Source organism: Chiloscyllium plagiosum, chromosome 20 (genome assembly GCF_004010195.1).
Source record: "Chiloscyllium plagiosum isolate BGI_BamShark_2017 chromosome 20, ASM401019v2, whole genome shotgun sequence".
Classification (NCBI taxonomy): Eukaryota; Metazoa; Chordata; class Chondrichthyes; order Orectolobiformes; family Hemiscylliidae; genus Chiloscyllium; species Chiloscyllium plagiosum.
Window position 1 is genome coordinate 60,305,594 of NC_057729.1, and position 19,038 is coordinate 60,324,631.

A 19,038-nucleotide genomic window follows, 5' to 3' on the forward strand; every position below is an offset into this window, starting at 1 on the left:
GGTCTGTCACTGCATAACACTGGGGTACAGTCCTGGTGAGGACCGGTCTGTCACTGTATAACACTGGGGTACAGTCCTGGTGGGGACAGGTCTGTCACTGTATAACACTGGGGTACAGTACTGGGGAGGACAGGTCAGTCGCTGTAGAACACTGGAGTATAGTACTGGTTGGGACAGGTCTGTCACTGTATAATACTGGGGTGCAGTACTGGTGGAGATGGGTCTGTCTCTGTCTAAAGCTCAGGTACAGTACTGATCGGGATGGGTCTGTCTCTGTCTAACGCTGGGGTACAGTACTGGTCGGGACAGGTCTGTCGCTGTATAACACTGGAGTACAGTATTGGTGGGGACAGGTCTGTCACGGTGTAACTCTGGGGTACAGTACTGGTAAGGACAGGTCTGTCTATGTATAACGCTGGGGTGCAGTACTGGTGGGGACAGGTCTGTCACTGTAAAACACTGGGTACAGCACTGGTGAGGGAAGAGTCTGTCAATGCATAACACTGGGGAACAGTACTGGTGGGAGACAGGTCTGTCGCTGAATAACACTGGGGTACAGTACTGGTGGGGATATGTGCGTCACTATAACACTGGGGTACAGTACTGGTGGGGACAGATCTGTCACTGTATAACCTGGGGGTACAGTACTGGTGGGGACCGGTCTGTCCCTGTATAACCCTGGGGTACAGCACTGGTGAGGGACAGGTGTGTCACTATAACACTGGTGTACAGTAATGGTGACAGTAAAGGTCTGTCACTGTATAACACTGGGGTACAGTACTGGTGAGGGAAGGGTCTGTCACTGTAAAACACTGGGGTACAGTACCAGTGAGGACAGGTCTCTCACTGTATAACACTGGAGGACAGTTCTGGTGGGGACGGGTGTGTCCCTGTATAACACTGGGGTACAGTACTGATGGGGACAGGTCTGTCTCTGTATAACACTCGGATACAGTACTGGTGGGGGACAAGTCTGTAAATATAACACTTGGGTACAGTATTGGTGGGTACAGATGTGTCACTGTATAACACTGGGTACAGTACTGGTGGGGGACAGGTGTGTCACTGTATAACACTGGGGTACAGAAATGGAGGGGACGGGTCTGTCACTGTATAACACTGGGGTACAGTACTGGTGGGGACAGGTCTGTCCCTGTATAACCCTGGGGTACAGTACTGGTGGGGACTGGTCTGTCACTGTATAACATTAGGGTATAGTACTGGTGAGGATGGGTCTGTCTCTGTATAACACTGGGGTACAGTATTGGTAAGGACAGGTTTGTAACTGTATAACACTGGGATACAGTACTAGTCGGGACAGGTCTGTCACTGTATAACTCTGGGGTAAGTACTGGTGGTGACAGGTTTGTCCCTGTATAACACTGGGGTACAGTACTGGTGAGGACAGGTCTGTCGCTGTATAACACTGGACTACAGTACTGGTGGGGACAGGTGTGTCCCTGTATAACACTAGGGTACAGCACTGGTGAGGGAAGAGTCTGTCAATGCATAACACTGGGGTACAGTACTGGAGCGTACAGGTCTGTCACTATATAACACTGGGGTACAGTGCTGGTCGGGACGGGTCTGTCTCTGTCTAATGCTGGGGTACAGTCCTGGTCAGGATGGGTCTGTCTTTGTATAACACTGGGGTACAGTACTGGTGAGGACAGGTCTGTCACGGTGTTACTCTGGGGTACAGTACTGGTCGGGACAGGTCTGTCAGTGTATAACACTGGGGTACAGTACTGGTGGGAACGGGTCTGTCGCTGTTTAAGACTGGAGTACAGTACTGGTGGGGACAGGTCTGTCACGGTGTTACTCTGGGGTACAGTACTGGTAAGGACAGGTTTGTCACTGTATAACACTGGGGTACAGTACTAGTCGGGACAGATCTGTCACTGTATAACTCTGGGGTAGAGTACTGGTGAGGACAGGTCTGTCACTGTATAACATTGTGGTACAGTACTGGTGGGGACAGGTCTGTCCCTGTACAACACTGGGGTACAGGACTGGTGGGGGAAGGGTCTGTCAATGTATAACACTGGGGTACAGTACTGGTGGGGGACAGGTGTGTCACTATAACACTGGGGTACAGTATTGGTGGGGACAGATCTGTCACTGTATAACACTGGGGTATAGTACTGGGGGGGACAGACCTGTCACTGTATAAGGTAAAAACAATGACTGCAGATGCTGGAAACCAGATTCTGGATCAGTGGTGCTGGAAGAGCACAGCAATTCAGGCAGCATCCGAGGACAGGCAAAATCGTGGGGGGGACAGACCTGTCACTGAATAACACTGGGGTACAGTACTGGGGGGGACAGGTCTGTCACTGTATAACATTAGGGTATAGTACTGGTGAGGACGGGTCTGTCTCAGTATAACACTGGGGTACAGTACTGGTAAGGACATGTTTGTCACTGTATAACACTGGGGTACTGCACTGGTGAGGGAAGGGTCTGTCAATGTATAACACTGGGGTACAGTACTGGTGGGGACAGATCTGTCACTGTATAACACTGGGGTAGAGTATTGTGGGGACAGATCTGTCACTGTATAACACTGGGGTAGAGTATTGTGGGGACAGGTCTGTCACTGTGAAACACTGGGGTACAGTACTGGTGAGGACAGGTCTGTCACTGTGGAACACTAGGGTACAGTACTGGTGGGAGAAAGGTCTGTCGCTGAATAACACTGGGGTACAGTACTGGTGGGGGAAGGGTCTGTCAATGTATAACACTGGGGTACAGTACTGGTGGGAGAAAGGTCTGTCACTGTGTAACCCTGGATGTACAGTACTGGTGAGAACAGGTCTGTCACTGTAAAACACTGGGGCACAGTACCGGTGAGGACAGGTCTGTCACTGTATAACACTGGGGTACAGTACTGGTGGGGACGGGTCTGTCGCTGTATAAGACTGGAGTACGGTACTGGTGGGGGCAGGTCTGTCATTGTATAACACTGGGGTAGAGTATTGTGGGGACAGGTCTGTCACTGTGTAACACTAGGGTACATCTTTGAGGAGAAAGTGAGGTCTGCAGATGCTGGAGATCAGAGATGGAAATGTGTTGCTGGAAAAGCGCAGCAGGTCAGGCAGCATGTAGGGAACAGGAGAATCAGGAAGGGCTAATGCCCGAAACGTCGATTCTCCTGTTCCCGAGATGCTGCCTGACCTGCTGCGCTTTTCCAGCAACACATTTCCAACACTAGGGTACAGTACTGGTGAGGACAGGTCTGTCTCTGTCTAACGCTGGGGTACAGTACCGGTGAGGACAGGTCTGTCACTGTATAACGCTGGGGTACAGTACTGGGGAGGACAGGTCTGTCGCTGTAGAACACTGGAGTACAGTACTGGTGGGGACCGGTCTGTCCCTGTATAACATTAGGGTACAGGACTGGTGAGGACGGGTCTGTCGCTGTATAACACTGGACTACAGTACTGGTGGGGACAGGTGTGTCACTGTATAACACTAGGGTACAGTACTGGGGGGGACAGGTCTGTCACTGTATTACAGTGGGGTACAGTCCTGGTGGGACCAGTCTGTCACTGTAAAACACTGCTGTCTCTGTATAACGCTGGGGTACAGTACCGGTGAGGACAGGTCTGTCATTGTATAACGCTGGGGTACAGTACTGGGGAGGACAGGTCTGTCGCTGTAGAACACTGGAGTACAGTACTGGTGGGGACAGGTCTGTCACTGTATAACACTAGGGTACAGTACTGGTGAGGGAGGGGTCTGTCAATGTATAACACTGGAGTACAGTACTGTTGGGGACAGATCTGTCACAGTATAACACTGGGGTACAGTACTGGGGGGGACAGGTCTGTCACTGTATTACAGTGGGGTACAGTCCTGGTGGGACCAGTCTGTCACTGTAAAACACTGGGGTATAGTACTGGTGAGGACGGGTCTGTCTGAGAAAACACTGGGATACAGTACTGGTAAGGACAGGTTTGTCACTGTATAACACTGGGGTACAGCACTGGTGAGGGAAGGGTCTGTCAATGTATAACACTGGGTACAGTACTGGTGAGGACAGGTCTGTCACTGTGGAACACTAGGGTACAGTACTGGTGGGGACGGGTCTGTCACTGTATAACACTGGGGTACAGTACTAGTGAGGACAGGTCTGTCACTGTGTAACACTGGGGTACAGTACTGGTGGGGACGGGTCTGTCGCTGTATCAGACTGGAGTACAGTACTGGTGGGGACAGGTCTGTCACTGTATAACACTGGGGTACAGTACTGGTGGGGGCAGGTCTGTCATTGTATAACACTGGGGTAGAGTATTGTGGGGGCCGGTATGTCACTGTATAACACTGGGGTGCAGTACAGGTGGAGACAGGTCTGTCTCTGTCAAACGCTCGGGTACAGTACTGGTCGGGATGGGTCTGTCCATGTATAACGCTGGGGTACAGTACTGGTCGGAACAGGTCTGTCTTTGTATAACACTGGGGTACAGTACTAGTCGGAACAGGTCTGTCACTGTATAACTCTGGGGTACAGTACTGGTGGGGACAGGTCTGTCCCTGTATAACATTAGGGTACAGTACTGGTGAGGACGGGTCTGTCTCTGTATAACACTGGGGTACAGCACTGGTGGGGACTGGTGTGTCACTATAACACTGGTGTACAGTACTGGTGGGGACAGGTCTGTCACTGTATAACACTGGGGTACAGTACTGGTGAGGACAGGTCTGTCACTGTAAAACACTGGAGTACAGTACTGGTGGGGGCAGGTGTGTCCCTGTATAACACTGGGATACAGTACTGATGGGGACAGGTCTGTCTCTGTATAACACTCGGATACAGTACTGGCGGGGGACAAGCCTGTAACTATAACACTGGGGTACAGTATTGCTGGGGACAGATGTGTCACTGTATAACACTAGGTACAGTACTGCTGGGGGACAGGTGTGTCACTGTATAACACTGGGATACAGTATTGGTGGGGAAAGGTCTGTCACTGTATAACACTGACAGACCTGTCCCCACCAGTACTGTACCCCAGTGTTATACATTGGGGTACAGTACTGGTGGGGACAGGTCTGTACTGTATAACACTGGGGTACAGTACTGGTGGGGACAGGTCTGTCACTGTATAACACTGGGGTACAGCACTGGTGAGGGACAGGTCTGTCTCTGTATAACACGGGTGATGGTTGGAGAGGCACTGAACTAATTTGTTGATGAATATTCTGCTAGTTTTGCCTCAGTGTCGATGTGCATTTGTTGCAGTATTTATTGTTCCTGACTGTGAAGGCTGTTGGGTGTTTGCAGTCATTCCATTACTGAGCACTGTGCCAGCACTCACACTCACACTTACACACTCACACACACACAGTTACCCAACAGCGTGGCTTAGCCCTGGGCTGGAGCTGCCTCATCAACTCTGCCCGAAACGCCGATTTTGCCTGCTCCTCGGATACTACCTGAATTGCTGTGCTCTTTCAGCATCACTGATCCCGAACTCTGACCCTTCACCGGGTCAACTGACGTCAAGCAGGAGGCGGGGCATTCACTGCTCAACGCACATCCGGCCACTGTGCACACGCCACGTCCGGTGGGATGAGAAGATTATCTGAGGGTGTAAGACCGACTTTACGGTGAGTGGGGCCGGGGCCGGGGGCCGGGGGCCGGGGGCCGGGGGCCGGGGTCCCTGCTCGGGGCCCGTGTGCTGGAATGAGGTGGTTGTCTCCGGGCCCTGTGGTCATCACTTCCATGTGGGGTATCCTCTACCCAAACACAGGGCTTGCCCGAGCGGCCTCTCCTGCTGCTCAAGCAGCACTCTCACTGAAGGAACCTTCTCCCCAGTCCATTAGGCTCCCCACCTCATTACAATTTGTCAAAATTTTGTTTTTAAAAAAGCTGAATTCCAGAGGCAACTAAAGTGACTGACCTTGACAACAAGGCTACATGTGACCAAGTATGGCATTAAACAGCCAATTAAACTGCGGTCAATAGGAATTGGGTGAAAAACTCATGGGTTGGAGTCATAGCAAGAAGAAAGGAAGGTGGCTATGGGAGGAGGCCTGCTGTCTCTGCCCGAGGTTATCACATGGAAGTTCTGCAGGTTTTCCCCTCTGGAACAAGTGGGATTTAAACCTGGGACTTCTGGCCCTCAGATACAGACACTATCACTACCACCAGATCCCTGGTTCCTCGGGATGGTGTCTCAGGCCCAGTTATCTTCAGCGGCTTTATCTGAAGGTCAGAAGTGGGCATGTTTACTGATGACTGCATAATATTCAGCATAATTCATGATTCTTCAGATACTGAAGCGGTCCATGTTCAACTACTACAAGATCGTCACATTTGGAGTCGATAATTGGGAAGTAACATTCACACCAGACAATGACCATCTTCAACAAGATAATCTAACTATCACCCCGTTATGTTCAATGGCATTTCCATCAACATCCTCAGACATTAACAATGATCAGAAATTGAACTGGATCAGCTGTACAAATATTGGCTGCAAGAGCAGGTCAGAGGCTAGGAATTCTGGCAAATAACTCCTGTTCCAAACACCTACCATCATCTTCAAGACACGAGTCAGAAGTGCGATGTAAAACTTTCCACTTGCCTGGATGAATGCCACTCCAACAACACTGAAGAAGCTTGATACCACTCAGGACAAAGTGGCCCACTCGATTGGCATCCCATCCACCACCTTCAACAATCACACCCTTCACCCCCAATACACACGCAGCAGTGTACGTCTAGAAGATGCAGTGTTATAGCTCATCTGGCTTCTTAGCATCCGCCAAACTCATGATCTCGTCCATCCAGGGCAAGGGCAGCAGATAAGTGGGGGCACCAGCAGTTCCAAGATCCACTCCACTTGGGACTTGAAAATGTGTTGCCATGTTGAAATTTTGCAAATCCCATCTTCAGTGCACTGTGGGTGTACCTATAACTCGAGACCTGCAACTGTTCAAGTAGGCAGCTCATTGCCACCTTTTCCAGGGCAATTTGGATTGATAATGAATGCTGGCCCAACCCAGCCACACGTGTAAGACCATAAGACACAGGAGCAGAAATTAGGCCATTTGGCCCATCATATCTGCTCTGCCATTCTCCCACCACCTCCCTGTAACCTTTGGATCCCCTTACCATTCAACATCCTATCGATCTCAGCCTTAAATATACTCAATGACTTGATCTTCTGTGGCAATGATTTCCAAAGATAGACCACTCTGGCTGAAGATGATTCTCCTCATCTCCGTTCAATAGGGTCTTCCCTTTACTCTAAAGCTGTTCCCTCGGGTGCCTGCTAATGGAAACATTTTCCCAACATCCACTTTGTCCAAGCTTTTCAGTGTTCTATAATTTTCAATTAGATTCCTTCTAACCTCCATCGACCACAGAGCGAGTCCTTAAATATTCCTCATACGTTGAGCCTTTCATTCCTGGGATCATTCTTGTGATCCTCCTCTGGATGCACTCCAGGGCTAGTACATTAGATTAGATTAGATTCCCTACAGTGTGGAAACAGGCTCTTCGGCCCAACTAGTCCACACCGACCCTCCGAAGAGCAACCCACCCAGACCCATTCCCCCTAACTAATGCACCTAACTCTACAGGTAAATTTAGCATAAACAATTCACCTAACCCCCACATCTTTGGACTTTGGGAGGAAACCCACACAGACAGTGGGCCAAGGCTGGAATTGAACTCTGGTCCACTGGCACTGAGAGGCAGCAGTGGTAACCACTGAGCCACCGTGCCACTTCCTAAGATTATGGAACCCAAAATTGCTCTCAATATTCTAAATGTGGTCTGATCTGACCCTTGCACAACACCACTCATCACTGCCTGCCATCCTGAGGAGGACCCTTGTACCATCGCTTTCCACCTTCTGCCAGACAGCCAAGCTTCTATCCATTGCTAGCACCTGGCTTCTAACACCATGGGCCCTTAACTTACTCAGTAGCCTCCTGGGTGGCACCTTGTCAAAGGCCTTCTTGAAGTCCAGGTAGATAACATCCATTGGCTCTCCTTGATCTAACCTACTCATTAACTCCTCAAAGAATCCTAACAGCTTTGTCAGGCATGACCTCCCCTTCATGAAACCATGCTGACTTTGTCCTATTTTACCATGCACTTCCAAGTATTCAGAAATCTCAGCCTTCACAATGAACTCCCAAATCTTATCCATGACCAAAGTTTTGCCTCTCTTATGCTCTTTATATATCTAAAGAAACTCCTGCAATCTTTTAAATTACCAACTAGCTTACCCTCATATACTCTTCTCCCTCCTTACTACTTTGTTAGTTGTCCCCTGTTGGTCTTTGTAAACTTCCCAATCCCCTGGTTTCCCACTGCCCTCTGCCACATTATGTGCTTTCTCTTTTGCATTTATTCCTGACTTTCCTTGTTGTCTCATCCTGTACTGTGCTGCGCTGCTTTTTGTTTGAGATGAATCTGTCTCTCAAATTACTCCCAGAAACTCCTATCATTGCTATTACGTTGTCTTTCCTGCTATGCTCCTCTCCCAGTCAATTCTACCCAGCTCCTTCCTCTTGCCTCTGTAGATGCCCTTATGCAACTGTAATACCGTTACCTCTGATTCCACCTTCTCGCTCGCAAATTGCAGAGTAAATTCAACGATATTATGATAACTGCCTCCGAAGGGTTCCTTCACCTTAAACTCCCTTATCAAGTCTGCCTGATTGCATAACACTAAATCCAGTATTGCCTGTTCCCTAGTGGGTTTCACCACAAGCTGCTCCAAAAAGCCATCTCATAGACATTCCACAAAGTCCTTTTCTTGCGATCCACTACATGTATGAATTTAAAAGTGTTTCATGTTTACCATTCCAGAGGTTAGTTTTCAATTAGAGGGTTTTATTGATCAAATTTGTGCCATTGAGAGATTTTTAATCCCCGGGTCACCAGAATTTAACCTCTGGATTACTAATAGTTACATTCCCATTAACATCTCCATATTTGTGGGAATGGGTTGGAGGGATATAAGAGACCTGTTTGCTATCTACTGTAGGTTAACAAAGATCATTTGATATCAGTCCAAAATTCTCGATATTATGCTTGATATTAGGTCTTAAAAACAGTAGTCAAAATAAAGGTTGCTGAATAAACTAGAATCAAACTAATAACTGAAATTGCAACAAAAAAGGAGAATCTCCTAAATAGTTACTTATTTGCCCTAGTTGGGGAATTGTTAGATATCAGAAAAGGCCAACCAAAGTAAGAATTGTGGACAACGAATTGCAAGAAACCGGTGTCAGTTCCAGACCCAATTTTGTTAAATCTGGAATTAGTGTCTGTGGCTGAATGAGGTTAAGGGGTGGCCTTAGAGGTTTATAAAATCATGACGGGCATACATAAGGCAAATAGCAAGGGGGAGTTCAAAACTAGGGTCATATTTTTAAGGTGAGAAGAGAAAGTTTTAAAAAGGACAGAGTGGTTCGTGTGTGGAGTGAATTGCCAGGGAGTGGTGGATGCAGGTACAGTTACAACATTTAAAATACATTTGGATAAGTACGCGAATAGGAAAGTTTAGTGGGATGTGGGCCAAGTGGAACTCGTTTAGTTTAGGAACATGGTCAGTGTGGACTAATTGGACTGAAGGGTCTGTTTCATGCTATATGACTCTGGGGGAAGAAGCGTGGGTTACTAATCAGTCATGGTATTCTCTAATCACTGCCTTTCTCTCTCTCTAGATGCCAGTCACTGTGGGACCGTATGGGCAGTCACAGCCCAGCTGCTTTGACAGGGTTAAAATGGGCTTCATGATGGGCTGTGCAGTTGGCATGGCAGCTGGTGCACTTTTTGGCAGTTTCTCATGCCTCAGGTTAGTATAATCGCTTCACTGTTCCACCTTTGCTGAAAGGAAACACAAATATAATCGGATGTGTTTCCCAAATGTCAAAGATGAGCCAATATAGATGCTCCCATGATATCTGTCAGTATGCACCTGCACAGGCACTATGACCAGCTCAGATATATCTGAGAATCTGGACAATATTACTGAATACAGCAAGTTTTTGAGAACTGTAAAGGCACCATCCTGGTTATTTGCTGCTAAGAGATATCACAGTTGGAATGAAATACTAATCAAGCGAAGCTTTCTAAACCACTGATTGTTAATACATTCATGATAAACATTCCATCGTGTGAGTTCAAAAAGTATTCAACAAAGCTTTAAGTAGGGATCAGTAATCGGGTTTGTATAAGTGGTCACAGATTTTCAGTATTATTAAGCCTGATTGTATCCAGGACAGGTATAATCCACTGCTGTTATCTGTGAAAGGCTAACTTGAGGTAGATTTACCATAGTAAGTGGTAAAGCAGACTCAGTGGGACTCCAGCTCCTATTTATCATTTCATGTGAAGATCCTGTTATAACCATGTCCTTTTCAGTATGGAGTCATCCTTAGTTTCATGTCATATTGAAAGGAAAGACCACCAATACATCATTAGAGGGTCCAGCTAAACTGAAGTCTACAATCTCACTGATCAGAAAGAACCAAACTTCAGTTTGTCAGCATTTGCATAGCAAAACAATGGAGCCAATGTCTTGCCTGCAGCTAGAGATTGAGTTTGACCTCCAGTCAGTTCTTCTATAATACGATGATTGTGTCGTGCAACTCTGCTTTATATAAAAATTGCAGGATAGAAACAGCGACTGAAGTGTTGGCTCTGTAATCGTGTTACAGTCAACACGTTTTAAAGGTTTGCACTTTAGAAACAGTGTCCCCAGTTCATCAATCATGTTACACTAAGTTTGCGTTAATGAAACCTGCTTTATAACAGAACGAGCTGTATATTGTTTGAATAGCTGAGCCTCATTGAATTAGAAAATGAGAGATCAAGAATTTTGATTTTACTATCCATTTAGCAACTACAACAGTGTAACTGTCCCACTATTTGGTTTCCAGGTTGGGGCTGAGAGGCCGAGAGCTGCTGGGTGGTGTCGGGAAGACCATGATGCAGAGCGGAGGCACCTTTGGAACCTTCATGGCAATTGGAATGGGAATCAGATGTTAACAAAATTGTTTTTCTTCCTTTCTGCTGAAATTTCAAATATTGCAGATAATGTATCAACTGGCTCTGCCCCCTGATTACAAGCTGTATAATAATGGAAATTAAAGTGTATGATTTACTGTTGCTTCAAGTTTTGGAAATGGACTGAGGTATTTCTCCAGCAGTAGGTGAACTTCTAAAAAGGTTGCTAACAGTAGCACAAGAGGGTGACAAATAGCACAAACAGGACCAGAGGTCAATAGCAAAATACAAATGAAATATATCTGGTAGGGGAAGCTTTTGCTGCATGATGTTTGATGAAGATAGAACAGACTTTAGGAGAACATGAAAAAACAAAGTATAAATGTTGGAGAACTCAAGTCAGTCCTGCAGAATCTGCAGAGACAGAAACATAGTCTCGCAGTTATGATTCTGGTTCTGATGGTGCCAGACCTCTTGAGTTCTTCCAGCATCCACACATCATTTTGTTTCTTATATGTGTCCATCCACTTTGGGCAGTCTGCCACCATCCTCCTAAAATAAAAACGTGTGAAGCAGTGATTTTAATGGGAATGTTAGAGGCAGTCCAAAATAAATGGCACAATTTTAAAGGGGCTGCGTGGACAGAAATCTTTGGATCTGGGAGGAAAAGTTAAGAATACTGTTTTAAAAATGCATCAAATCTTTGGCTTTATAAAAGAAAAACAGAACAAAAGCAGGGGAGTTATGATGACGCTTTAGAAAAAATGCTTCGGCCATATCTGATTCAAGGCATTTAATTCTGTGCAACATCAAAACCTCATTGTGTGCACATGGGGGAAATTTACAGCTGGGTTACTGTCTTTGGAACAAGGAGGATGATGATGATAATAATAGTGTTTCACAACAAAGGAGTTTGATCAAGTAACTAAGAAATCTTGCATCAGTAGGAAGGTTGTTGACCAAACTGAGTTGTGATCTAAAATATGCTGCTTGACAGAACAGTGAAAACAGATTCAGCAGTAACATTCAAAAATGAATATGGGGAACTGGTACTGGCTTAAAGTGTTTCTTTGCCGTATGATTCTCAGGAAATTGGACTTGTACCAGTTCCACTTATGTTTTAATAACCTATTAAATGTTGATTCTATGGTGCACCCAAGCTGTTGTGATTGTAGTGTTTTTGGCCTCAGAACCAGAACAATAAGCAGCTGTCAGAGGTAAAGAACTTGCAACATCCAACAGAAAAATTATTCTAACTTCACTTTTATATTGGGGCAGTTAATCAAGTGAGTATGGACTGAGGTGAGAAAGAATTGGCTAATTATGTGTTTCTGACCATTCTTCACTGGTTCTTAATGGCCATCCACAGTTGTTTAAAACAGTTATCATGTCTTACACTGAATAGTGATTCAGTAGGAAACACATCTACTGATGATTTGTTCCTGGTGAAGGAATCAGCAACTTCCAAGTCGAGTGGGGTAACAATACCCAATCAAAATAATACTATCTATTTAACCTTCACTAAACTGAATTGTCAATTATATAATAAGGTATGGTACACCATAAGTTTTGTCACTGGAGACAAGAGTCTTAAACTTGCAAATGATATTCTTTCAACCCAACCTTGTGTTTCCCTGCAGGACTGTCCCACTTACCTTGTTGTGCTGTGATATTACTTCCATCCAGCGGATTCACAATTCCTGGATAATCACTCCCAAAGGACAGGTGTCGGATATAGTGAGTCATGTTTATCTGAAGGGGAAGAGAAGTAGAACGTGTTGTTCGAAAACTGTATTTCACAACAGGATGCTTTTCTAGATATGTCCCAGTGAACAGCCCCATAAACCTTTATAGAGACTGAATGATCCATGTAATCACTCCATCAACTGTGGACTTGACTTTAGGTGCTTCGGCCCTCAGCTCTGGAATTCTCCCTCAAACCTACCACTTCAGCTTTTTTGGAATCCTGCTTAATAACACGTGGTTTGGTATCAATTCTGTTCAACAAACACCTCCTGTGAAGCATCTTGGAATGTTTCGTGGTACTTCGATGCAAGTTGCTGTTCAAGGATATTGAGTAAATTCCAGTATTGAACCAATGTTATAAAGGTGTAAAGTTAATCACAAGCAGCGATTCTTCATTCCAGATCATCAGTTGTATACTCAGAATTTGGAAAGAACTCTCAAAAGCCAAATCATAGAATCCTTACAGTGTGAAAACAGGCCATTTGGCCCAGAGGAGGTAAAAACAATGACTGCAGATGCTGGAAACCAGATTCTGGATTAGTGGTGCTGGAAGAGCACAGCAGTTCAGGCAGCATCCAAAGAGCAGCGAAATCGACGTTTCGGGCAAAAGCTCTTCATCAGGAATAACAGGCCCAGAGTTCACACTGATCCTCCAAAGAGCATCCCAACCAGACCCATCCCCCTACCCTATACCTGTAAACTTGCATTTCCCATGGCTAATCCACTTGGCCTGCACATCTTTGGACTGTGGGAGGAAACCCATGCAGACATAGGGAGAATGTGCAAACTCCACACAGAGAGTCGCCTGAGGGGGATCAAACCTGAGTCCCAGGAGCTGTGAGGCAGCGGTGCTAACCACTGAACCAATGTGTCACCCTTTACAGGATGGTATTGAATTTGAGACATTGGGTAAAAACCGAGAGCTTGATGTATGAGGGACTCCACCATTCCAAAAACCTGATGACAATCCCAGACCATCTGCACCTTGACTTCATTTCCTCATTTTTGATCCAAAGTGGATGATCTCTCACTTTCCCATGTTTAAAACTCATCTGTGTCCCTTTGCAATTTTCTGCTTCCATCTGTGCTACTTGTAGAGACAGTATAAACCTTTTGAAATGTTTTTAATTTCATCACATAGCAAAAAAAAATTGTACTTGTCTAATGAGTTGAGATTTAATGTTCAAGGTGAAACATAAATCAGTATTTAATAGGTTAATATAAAGCATTCCATGAGATTGCAGCAATACCTACATTGTCCAATCCAAAGGTTTGCAGGTCATGAACTGATTGAAAAAGGGGAGAAAAAAATTAGAAACAATATTTAACAACATGACTTTTTTAAAAACAATTTACAGTAGGAACATTGCATAGTGGTTCTCTTATTAAACTACTAAATCAACAGCTTGGAGTAACAATCCAGGCATGAGTTCAGATTCCACTATGGGAGCTGGGGACTTTAAATTCAGTTAATTGAATAAATACAGAATAGAAATGTAGTGTAAACAATGGTAACCACATCACAACAGTTCTATTTCAGCAAATCCTTTCACAGATAGAAATCTGATGTCCTTACCAGATAGGGTCTACATATGATGCCAGACCCACAGAAACATGACCTTTAATTGCCTCTGTCATTCAGTTGTACCAAACTACTATTACAATCGAGAAGAATGAAGTTAACAATGACACAACACTAGGTTATAGTCCAACAGATTTACTAGGAAGTATGAGCTTTTGAAGTGTCATCAGGTAGCTGTGGAGCAGAATCATAAGGCAGAGAATTTATAGCAAAGGATCACAGTGTCATGCAACTGAAACAGTATATTAAACAAATCTAGACTGTTTTAAATTTTTCATATTTTAGAATGGGTCGCAGATTTTGGTTAATCAATATGTGAATCCCAGAACTTAACTTAAGGTATTATAAAAAAAGTGTGACATTTCAGCTCAGACAATGCATTAAAAGTGTGAGGTTAGAGCCTGTCTGTGTCCCAATGTTGAGTCAGACGGGTTCTATTTCCGAAGTAGGAATTTATAAAATGTTACGTGGATTGACTGCAGATTGTATGCTTTTTGAGCAAATTAGAATGTTTCTTCAAATACAATACTGCACATACAGATTCACCCCATAGACTTTATGTGTGGTTGTGTGCATGTGAGAGAGAGAGAGAAAAAATACAGTGTCATGGGTCATCTGTAGTATGACATGAATACAAGGTCCCAGTTGAGGCCATCCTCATGGGTACTGAACCTGGCTATCACCTTTTGCTCGGTCACTCTGCGTTGTTGCGTATCCCGAAGTCTGTCTTGGAGGATGGTCACCTGAAGATCTGAGGCCGAATGTCTCTGACCACTGAAGTGTTCCCCAACTGGGAGGGAACATCTCCATACGGTGATTGTTGCGCAGTGTCCATTCATCCATTAGCATGGCATCTGCTACGTCTCACCAATGTACATACCTCAGGGCATCCTTGCCTGCAGCATATGAGATAGACAACATTGGCTGAGTCAAATGAGTACCTGCCATATACACAGTGGGTAGTGTCCCCATATGTAATGGTGGTATCCATGTTGACACTCTGAAACGTCTTGCCATGACAGGGTTGTATGGTGTTGTGGTTGATGTTTTAATGAAAGCTGGGCAATTTGCTGCGAACAATGATCTGTTTAAGGTTTGGTGGTTGTTTAAAGGCGAGAAGTGGAGGAGTGGGGAAGGTCACGGTGACATGCTCATCCTCATCGATAATGTGTTGCAGGCTGTAAAGAAGAACATGGCGTCATTTTTTCGCTTCCGTACAACCCTGTCATGGCAACCACTGCAAGATGTGTCAGAGTGTCGACATGCATACTACCATTACACATGGGAACACTGCCCACTATGTATGTGGGAGGTACTCGTGTGACTTGGCCAACGTTGTCTATTTCATACACTGAAGGCAAGGAAGCCCTGAGGCATGGTACGTTGGCAAGATCAAATAGACACTACGACAACAGATAAATGGACACTGTGCAACAATCGCCAGACAGGGCTGTTCCCTCCCAGTCAAAGAACATTTCAATGGTCCGGGACATTCGACATCGGATCTTCGGGTGACTGTCCTCCAAGGTGGACTTAAGGATACACAACAATGCAGAATGGCCGAGCAGAAGCTGATAACCACGCTCAGTACCCATGAGAATAGCCTCAATTGGGACCTTCGGGTTCATGTCACATTACAGATGACCACTACACTATACACACTTATCACACACACACAGACCCTCTCTTATACAGACACATAACCCCTCCCACACAAACACCCTCTCAGACTTATACTCTGTCACAGTCATGCACACGCGCAAGCACACTCACTCTCTCTCACACTCATGCACACGCGCAAGCACACTCACTCTCTCTCACACTCATGCACACCCACATAAGTCTATGGGGTGAATTTGCATTTGCAGATACATTCTATTTTGCTCCAAAAGAGCACAATCTGCAGTCAATCAATATAATGTTCTATATATTCCTATTTTAGAAATCGAACCAGTCTGACTCAAGATTGGGATACAGACAGACTCTAACCACATACCTTGAAGCATTGTCTGAGTTGAGGTGTCACTTTTTTTTTAATAAAACCTTAAATTATCTTGAGAATGTGGCTTAAAAGAAGTTCTTGGATTTACATATTAATGAACCAAAACTTGCAACCCATTCCAAAAGATGAAAGACTTAACAGCAATCTAGGTTTGTTCAAAGTTTCATTTCAGCTGCATGGTGCTGTAATCTTTTGCTATAAATCCTGTTCCATAGTTACCTGATGAAGGAGCAGCACTCCGAAAGCTTGTACTTCCAAATAAACCTCACATGTCAAATTTGGGAGGATTGTCAAATTCGGGACAACTGTCCCATGGACTAGTCAAACAACAGAATCAGAAAATAAGGGGATGAAATCATGTTGTCACAGCGAGGATACCTTCCGTTATGTGCCATGGTGTTAAATAGGATAGATTCAGAACAGATCTAACTGTTGAAACTGCACATCCATGAGACACTATAGGCGATCAGCACAACAGAATATTGGACCACACATATTCCTCACATCACCATTAAGCTGTGGGAAATCAACCAAGGTTCAATACAACATCCTCATTCTCAATGGGGTGTCAGCAAGCTAGTGTAAAAAGACAAGGTTATAACAATTACAAATATTATATCAGTTGAGATGAAAATACATCTTGATCTCTTCCTGAGCCGTACACCATCAAGTCAATTTCCACCAAATTCTATTCAATCCATATGATAGCAGGAAATGGCTAAGGGTCGTACCAATATCCCAGCTATATTTGAGGACTAGTGACCACAAATTAGCTGTGCTCCTAGTCAACCTGTTCCAGTACAGCTACAATATCTGCAACCACCAAAATGTAGAAAATTGCCCAGTTATATCATGTGTGCAGAAAGCAGGACAAATCTTATTGGCCAATTACTTCCCCATCAATCATACAGTCAGAAATGAACAGCATGGAAACAGACCCTTGGGTCCAGCTCGTCCATGCCAATCAGATATCCTAAATTAATCTAGTCCCACTTGATAGCAGTTGGCCCATAGCCGTTTAGACCCTTCCTAATTATATGGCCATCCAGATGCTTTTTAAAATCTATAGTAAATTGTGATCAGTAATGAAAAGGGGCTGCTGTCAGAGGAATCAAGCAGAACTTAATCAATAACAGCCCACTCAGTGATATTCAGTGGCTTTTGCAGCAAATACTTAACTCCAGACCTCATTACAGCCTTGGTTCAATCCAAACATGGAGGAAAACACAGAATTCCAGAGACAAGAGTGTGGCATTGAGGAATCCAGCGAAACTGAAGTCAATGAGGGAAAACTTCCCACTGGCTGAAGACAAATCCAGCACAAAGGACGATGTTGCCAAAAGCTGTTGAATCAAAATCCTGGAACTCAACATCTAACCATATTGTGGGTGTACCTAAGCCACGTCAACTGCGTAAAAAAAAATCACACCACACCAGGTTATAGTCTAACAGGTTTATTTGGAAGCACAAGCTTTCAGAGCGCTACTCCATCAGGTGGTTGTGGAGTATAAAATCGTAAGAGACAGAATTTATAGCAAAAGTTTACAGTGTGATGTTACTGAAATTATATATTGAAAAAGACCTGGATTGTTTGTTAAGTCTCTCATCTTTTAGAATGACCATGTTGGTTTCAGTTCTTTCATATGTAAATCCCAGAGCTTTTTAAAAGTTACATACTCAAATAAACTTTAACACTACCGCAGGGATCAGTGCTGGGACCGCAGCTTTTTACAATATATATTAATGATATAGAAGATGGTATTAATAGTAACATTAGCAAATTTGCTGATGATACAAAGCTGGGTGGCAGGGTGAAATGCAAGGAGGATTTTAGGAGATTACAGGGTGACCTGGGCAGGTTAGGTGAGTGGACAGATGCATGGCAGATGCAGTTTAATGTGGATAAATGTGTGGTTATCCACTTTGGTGGCAAGAACAGGAAGGCAGATTACTACCTAAATGGAGTCAAGTTAGGTAAAGGGGCAGTACAAATAGATCTGGGTGTTTTTGTACACCAGTCAATGAAGGCAAGCATGCAACTACAGCAGGTAGTGAAGAAAGCTAATAGCATGCTGGCCTTCATAACAAGAGGGATTGAGTATAGAAGCAAAGAGGTTCTTCTGCAGCTGTACAGGGCCCTGGTGAGACCACACCTGGAGTACTGTGTGCAGTTCTGGTCTCCAAATTTGAGGAAAGACATTCTGGCTATTGAGGGAGTCTCTCAAGGGTTATGGAGATAAGGCAGGAACAGGATACTGATTGAGGATGATCAGCCATGATCATATTGAATGGTGGTGCAGGCTCAAAGGGCAGAATGGCCTACTCCTGCACCTATTGTCTATTGTCTAATAGGTGCCATGTTGGCCCAGATAATGCATTGAAGGTGTGAGGTGACCTGTGTGGGGATGCCTGTGCCCCAATGTTCAGACTGATTCTAATGTAAAAAAGGGTTCATGTCACACTACAGGTGACCCCACTGCACTATTGCACTACACACAAATAGATGGAGAGACACAGACACTCCTACAGATACCCACACACTCCTAAAGACTCACTCATGCAGACCTTCTCTCATATGCTCACACACGCACCCTCTCACAGACCTATACCCCTTTACACTCTCACACGTTCACACACACTCTGACAGACACTCATCCCCCACCCCGCCACCACCAAACACACACACACACACACACAAGTTTGTGGAGTGAATTTATACTTGCATTTCAT

The 19,038-nt window shown here is 44.9% G+C and overlaps 1 protein-coding gene across 1 annotated transcript; it reads left to right on the forward strand.

The window, feature by feature from the left end:
• The first annotated feature begins 5,508 nt into the window (after window positions 1-5,508).
• Window positions 5,509-11,147, forward strand: romo1 (reactive oxygen species modulator 1). Its single transcript, XM_043710976.1, has 3 exons — window positions 5,509-5,613; window positions 9,694-9,824; window positions 10,912-11,147. The coding sequence occupies exons 2-3, from the start codon at window positions 9,694-9,696 to the stop codon at window positions 11,018-11,020; spliced, it is 240 nt and encodes a 79-aa protein (XP_043566911.1). The 5' UTR covers window positions 5,509-5,613; the 3' UTR covers window positions 11,021-11,147.
• The last annotated feature ends 7,891 nt before the right edge of the window (window positions 11,148-19,038 follow it).